At 34.9% G+C, this 7,446-nt stretch overlaps 1 protein-coding gene across 12 annotated transcripts in view; it reads left to right on the top strand.

Annotated features, from left to right (window-relative positions):
- LOC106875847 (coiled-coil domain-containing protein AGAP005037) overlaps positions 1-7,446 on the top strand; it is an 877,187-nt gene that overhangs the window by 604,183 nt on the left and 265,558 nt on the right. For 11 of the 12 annotated variants that reach the window (XM_052970539.1, XM_052970538.1, XM_052970537.1 and 8 more), the window contains one exon: positions 3,486-3,695. The exons of the other annotated variant lie outside the window; for it this stretch is intronic. In XM_052970539.1, the coding sequence (XP_052826499.1) occupies positions 3,486-3,695 (210 nt within the window). The remainder of the gene's footprint in view (positions 1-3,485; positions 3,696-7,446) is intronic. 12 annotated transcript variants of the gene reach the window in all.

The raw sequence follows: 7,446 nt of genomic DNA, 5'->3' as shown, positions 1-7,446 counted from the left end.
TATATATATATATATATATATTGTCACTCTAAGAATATTTCCACAAATTTTTATATTCTCACAAAAAAATTTAATATATTTATTAAACATATTGTATTTGATTTTTGTATGCATTTTATTTTATGTAGACACTACAATGGAGCTTGTAATTACAAACTATCTAATCTACCTTGAAATTTTATCCACCTTTCAAAGCCCCATTTTAATCTTTTACTTATTCCATTCATTTGACTATAGCCATGCTGGAGCACCACTTTGAAGGGTTTATAGTCAAACAAATCGACCCCAGGACTTATTCCTTAAGCCTAGTACATATTCTATTAGTCACTCCTACTGAACTACCAAGTTACAAAGACATAAACTCACAACACAGGATGTCATGCAGTGATGGGGGGACAAACACAGACACAATGACACACACACATAGATATATAGATACATATGTATACAACATGCTTCTTTCAGTTTCTGCTTACCAAATCCACTCACAAGGCTTTGGTCGGCTTGAGGCTATAGTAGAAGACACTTGCCCAAAGTGTCATGCAGTGGAACTGAACCTGGAGCTATGTGGTTGGGAAGCAAACTTCTTACCACACAGCTATATCTGCACCTATAGCAAGCTTCGTACCACACAGCCACACTTGCATCTATGTTTGAATATTTTGTTCTAAGAATTGTTAAGTAGTTGTCGTTTCATTTTACTCCTATTTTATCATCTATATTGTCAATCAATTTGAAGCTCTTATCCTTCTTCCTAAGAGAGAGCTCATAATTGTCATGATGATCATGTATCTGGGGGATTTGGGGATTGGCCCTGGTTGAGGATCCTGTATGAAGAGGGTCGTATCCTCATCTTCATCTTCATCATCATCATCACATATTTATATATTATGTATGCTTTTCACCTCATTTGTTTTTTTCCTTCACTTTTTTTTTTGTATAAACCCTAACATTTTATCTAACCCATCTTTGACATACCCTCCTCATTAAATGCTCCTGTGGCAAATAATAAAAATCATTATTATTATTATTATTGAGTGGAGCAGATAGCAGAATCAAATAAAAATAAAGAGTCAACATTGCCTTTCAGCCCTCTTTAAAGTCTATAAGGACCATACATATACTAGTCTTGATTTAATAAATTATAATGATCCTTCACCAATTCCTTTAAATTATGGACTTGTGTCAAAGTTACAAATCTTGATTATTAGTGCAGTAGAAACAGTGGTGTAATTGACAAAAAGCTGTTCAACCAACTCTCCTTCCCTACAGATATCAATTGCATTGATCTCACTGATTTAAGAATTGTCTACAAAAGTTATGGACACTGCCTTTCCCTCTCCAACTAAATAATAATATTGATTTTCTTGCATTGGTGTAAGGTCACAAATTTAGAAAGAATGGTGTAGTTAGTTGCATGACTGTTTACTTGTTTAAATCTCTGAAAGATGAAACACAATCATTCCTGGTAGGATTTGAACTCAGAAGGAAAAGTGATATTACTATTGTGAAACAGTTTGTCTAGTGCTCTACCAATTCTGACATCCACCACCCCAATAATAAAATGGATAATCAGGCCAAAACTGCAGTAGCTTGACCTGCTAAAAATAAGGGCTAAATTTCTCTCAGACCACAGATTATCATTTTAAAAAAGAAAGGACACAAATTTGATGACTGAAAGAAAAGAATGGGATGGTCATGGCTGAAGTGCCTGCTGAATCAGAGCTGGCCTTTGGTTAAATAGCAGCATCAGTAGTAAGCATAATAGCCAAAGAGGGAGCTTCTATATAGTTGTTCAACTTGTTGAAAATTGTAGGCAAATCTCAATCAAATCATATGCTAGTACTGGGGATAATGTAGAAATTATACCTTAAAAACAAATGATATGATTAAGTTATGAATGACTCTGATCACTGGCTGTTCTGTCAAATCTAACCTAACAGTTAAGCAACATAATAATTATAATAAAAATAGTATACGTTCTTCATCATTGTTTAGGTCACTATTGGACCCAGACTATTGGACCCAAGAAGTTAAAATTTTTCTCAAACTACTTAGAGAATTTGAGACTGTCACTAATCTACTCAATTTAACAATCACTTCTCCTTCAAATATCCTCCTATTACCACTAATTTAGGAACCACAAGAACTATATATGTATGCTGCCATCAAAAGCTGCACAGTTACAATCAGAACACTGTTCAAATCATAAGGTGCAACTCAAGCAATGCCAGATAATGCATGCCCTTAACACAATGTGCACGCTTTATTTTTTTTTTAATTTGCATGAACAATACTGATTAGGATTACTCAGCAGCCAGTACCAGTACCGGCTTCATTGTTTTAAAACAAATCATGCATAGTTCTTTTACATGACAAATCAATATATTTAATTCTTTTAAACTAGATTTATTAAATTTGACAAATTGTAACTGTCTAAACCATAGATTTTCTTATCTATACTAGATTTTTTTGTATGATAATGTTATTAATCTTATTTCAAAACAGTCTAACTTCTACATTTGTCCACATCACTAACAATGAAATGCTGTAAATATATGCACTCATGTATCTATTTGTAGATATTCTTCCTGTTGAATTTTTCATATTGTTATTAGGTTCATTTAAATTAGAATCAATTTCATACTTTGAATATTGTCAAGGCAGCTCTACTCATGTCCTTGAAGTTATTAATTATAGGACCATTGCAAAATTGACCTAGGCTATCATGACAACCTCATTAACTTTTAGAATCTTGTAGGTATTATTTTGTATCAGTGACCTCATTGAATGAACATATTTGACTCCTTGTCTTCAGCATGCATTTGAAGAAATTCTGTTTGTATTATCTTGCCAACTCAATAGACAGTCACGTATTTACAGGAGATAATGCCTTCTTAAGGAACAATCAGTCTCATAAATAAATGAAACTGAGTATCTCATACCTTCATTTACATGAAGAAGTTCATACACATCAAACAAAATAACCTGCAAAGACTTATTTGTTGAATTATCATTAACATTTGAATGATAGTCTCAACCCAGTGATTTTCTGTACTCATCTCCCAGCAATACTGAGTAAACAAGGCAAGTTTTACGTGGCTGCTCCAGCTACAAGAGATAGCAACCAAATCTTCCTCAATCTCCAGTCATAAAAATGAACACATTGGATAATTCAGTTCTAGATAAGCAATGTCTGATATAAAAAAAAGATTGATCATAGCTGGAATGCTTTTGACTATAACTCAGTTTAGTCAAGTCTAACCTGGGGGTAAACAGGAAAACCTAGGCAGTACATAATATATTATGCATGACTGCAGATGAAAATTTTTCAGAACTTTAAAAATATTATATTTCTGTAAAACCTTTCTTAGTAGCTATATTTTCAAACTCTATATTGAAAAGTAAATTGCTGCCAATTTTATTTACTTATTGATTTATTAATTTATTTATTTAATTATTTATCTATCTATTTATTTATTAAGCTTACCATCGAATCTATCCTTATACATCACTTGGTCCATTGAGCCAAATGCCTTCTACTGGAACTGAACAGCCTATAAGTTATGTGCAATACACTGGAGGGTCTATCAACCAGCCTCATGCACAACCACCTTATCTGTCAAAAAATACCCGGTCACACCCTATGGCTTCTCAACAGCGCCCTCCACCACATATAAACCCTATTGAAACACGTTAGTAGCCTTCTTTTCTTCATGCTATCTTTCTTTCTTACCTGCATTATTTCACCTAAAGAATGGCTGAAATGCTGTAATTAAATATTTTTCATCATCATCATCATGACTTTTACATCTGCTTTATTTCATGCTAGCATGAGTTGGATGAGACTTATTTGAGTCAGTATTTTACAGTTGGATGCCCTTCCTGACACCAACACTTGCTTGTTTTCATGATGCTGAGCTTCACAAAAGAGTTGACAAGAGACCACAATGACTGGCTAGAGAACCTCTACATTCCCATGCAAGCAGGGCTCTTATACTTCCTTAACACCTTATCTTGCCTCTACAAACACCACCTACTCATACACATTGTATCCTGTTGCCTATATAATATTGTATAGTAGTGGATTTCCTATTCAATCCATCCCACCATCCTTATCAATCCTTCTCTGTCTCTCCCTTTCTCTCTCCTTGTCTATCTCTCCTTCTCTCTTTCTCCCTCTCTCTCCCTCTCTCTCCTTCTTTTTCCTCTTCTCTCTCCCCCACTATCTATTTATTTGTCTGTCTGTTTGTTTGACTATCCATCTATTTATCTATCTGTCTGTCTAACTATTTCTGTTTGTCTGTCCATCCATCAATCCTTCCTACTGTTTCTTTTCCATTACTCACTCTCAGTCCCGTCTGTTATTATCTCCTCTGTTATCCTCTCCAATAAATTTGTTCCTCAAATCATACTTTTGTTTCTCTCACTATCTAAGCTCAGCTTATGACATTACCATCTTAGTACTGGTGCCAGGTTAAAATATACCCAGTTCAGTGTGTAGCATTTTGTGAATCAAGTAGAGACAGCAAAAGATCAAGGAGACTCTTTAGTCTTGTGAAGGACATGACAATTTCTCATACTAGTGCTATAAAATTCAATCAGTATACTCTGTAAAGTGGTTAGGCTTAGGAAAGACATCTGACTATATAATCCATGCCAAAAGTGAAACATACAAATAGGATTTGGTCATTTCATTCATCTAACAAAATAGTAACTCTAAGTGACTTGGACTATGACAATGAATTGAACTCATTCCCACTTGGAAAGTAGGCATGAAAGGTGACAATAATAATTATATGTATACGTATGCACTTGTGTCCATGTGATCATATATCCGTGTGTATAGTTGTCTAAGAATCTATGAGTCAGAAAACAAACAGGTATATTTGCTGATTTTACCAATGGTTCATACACAAGAGATTGGGAAAACTAATCAAGGTACACATTTCAAGTGTTGGTAGGCATCGACGTTTTCCCATAGGAGATCAGAAGTGTTACATTCAGTTTACGGGTGTCATAGCATAGAAAATAGAATTAAAAAATCACAGAAGAAAACATCGCAAGAAAATTTTTGTTCATTAGAGTTATGTCCCTTGGATAGAAATCAGATCAGAAAGTGCCACCAGGTTGTATAAGGTAAATGCTTGTAGAGTGGCTTTGGGGAGGAGATAAAGTCAGGTTTAAAGTCGTGTGGACTTTAAACCCAAGAAGATATTGCCTACACAAGTATTTACATTTGGGAAGAAGTAGACATGAACAACAAACATTTTCTCTTGGTGGGGTTAAGGATCAGGCTTGTAAATGATTTTATCCTTAAAACTGTTAACAGCCAGAGCCTCAATGAAGAATGAGGTTGCAATGTTGAAAATCTCTTTACTTGAAAGCAGGATGAAAATTCTTCTGCTCACTCCCTTAACCAGGTTCTTGAACATTTTAGTTGGATGTCAGGAAGTTGTATTAATCAACCTATCTCTCATTCGATTTACTAAAAGCACTAGTTTAAGGTCACATTGAGGAAATCAGTCACTTTCAGGTTGCTTTCTGTTGTAACTTTGAATCAAAGGGAATTCGGGGTATGGATTAGGTCTTTCCTAAGCCTATCAAGTGTGTGACCTTTTGCTCTGCTTGTTATTACCACAGCATTTCTGTAGAGGCTAAAGTTAGATGAGGGGAACTTCTTATTTAGTAAATCTAGATTAAAAAATAAAGCAATGAGGTCACATACACCTGCACCTTTAAATACCCTCATTACAACATTGAAGGAGCCTTCCAGGTCAGTTCACTCGACCCAAGCTGATCCCTTGTTGAAGGGCAGGTTCTTTTGTGGCAGGCAAATAATGCTTATGTCCTCATCGCTAATCTCAATGTATGCCCTAGTGAACTCCAGTGCCCTATGTAATCGTCAATATAGACAAGTGAAAGTCCATTACATTGAACTGGGTGATCTTTGCTCTACCTCTGCCACTATTGGATTTAAGTCATGTGATGACCTAATTAGTATTGCCAAAGTGTAAAGCTAGATGCTCTCCTTATGTAATTATTGACTTTCTTAAGTTGGAGCTTGCTCACCTAGCCAATATCTGACTTTGTGAGGTTGATTAGACAACACTTGGGTTGACAGCAAAGTTCAATTTGTAGTCTTTAATCATTATCAAGAAAACTTTTCTCACCAGGGCCTCAATCCTATCCTGAGTGCCTAGTCTAAAAGCTATCTCTTTGGTCTCATGGTTAATTTTACTATAGTCTTGAGGGGCTATCTTCCTGTATGTTTATGGGATGCTGTTGTGTAGTAGCTGTGCTTATGTATCATTATGTATCCTATATAAATTTTCACTTTTGTCTAAAAAAAGTCTAAGAATGTTTAATGTAAGTTTATTTTGGAAAGGATAACAGGACTTATGACATTTCAACCATGGTATGATGCCTAAGTGGTTTTCTGTTCCTAGATCCTTGGTGGGAATTTTCAAGCTATAAGACCAGCACTCAGAATCTGTGTATGGCTTTGCTTAGTCATAGAAAAAAGCTTTCCATCTCTTACAACTGACTGGTTGATCATCAGCCCTAGTAACATTCACGTGTTAAACTCGTCAGATGATATTGGATATCTTTTGTTGAGTATTTGAGGTCATACAATCACACGCAGCCCCAGCAAAAACCATATGGTCAATGAAAGAAAGTGCTATGGATTACAACATCAAGTAAGAATAAATGGAGAGGTGCAAACCTTATTTGAATGGCAGTAGAATGATCAGGAATTTACCATAAAGAGGGGAATTTACTCATATCTTTACAATTGTACTGATTGCTGTCATATCCATTACACACACATTCTAGATATTTACATATATTTGTGCTTGCTTGCATGTATGCATACATACATACAAATGAACAAACAAAGACAGACCAATCAACTGGTTATGTATCAATCATTAAATATATGTGTATGTGCATACGTGTGTGTGTGTGTATGTACATATATGTAAATATCTGTGTATGTGTATATATATTGTTTTATTCTTTTACTTGTTTCAGTCTTTTGACTGTGGCCATGCTGGAACACTGCCTTTAGTTGAACAAACTGATTCCAGGACTTATTCTTTGTAAGCCTAGTACTTATTCTGTCGGTTTCTTTTGCCACACTGCTAACTTACAAGGATGTAAACAGACCAACATTCAGTTGTCAAGCAATGGAGGGGGGACAAACACAGATACACACACACAAATATATACATATATATATATATATATCCTTTATTTAAAAGCAGCAGAAATATAACAAAAGCTGTTACTCAGAACGTGAAACTCAGAGTAACAGCTTTTGTTATATTTCTGCTGCTTTTAAATAAAGCATATTACTCTACCTCTGGTATTTGAGTACTCTTTTTTTGCACCTTGTTTCACATTTATGTGCTTACTCTGGTATATATATATATATATATATAA

This window comes from Octopus bimaculoides, chromosome 9 (assembly GCF_001194135.2).
Source record: "Octopus bimaculoides isolate UCB-OBI-ISO-001 chromosome 9, ASM119413v2, whole genome shotgun sequence".
Lineage (NCBI taxonomy): Eukaryota > Metazoa > Mollusca > Cephalopoda > Octopoda > Octopodidae > Octopus > Octopus bimaculoides.
Note: the sequence above shows the minus strand (reverse complement) of the source record. Positions and strands in the feature narration are given on the sequence as shown.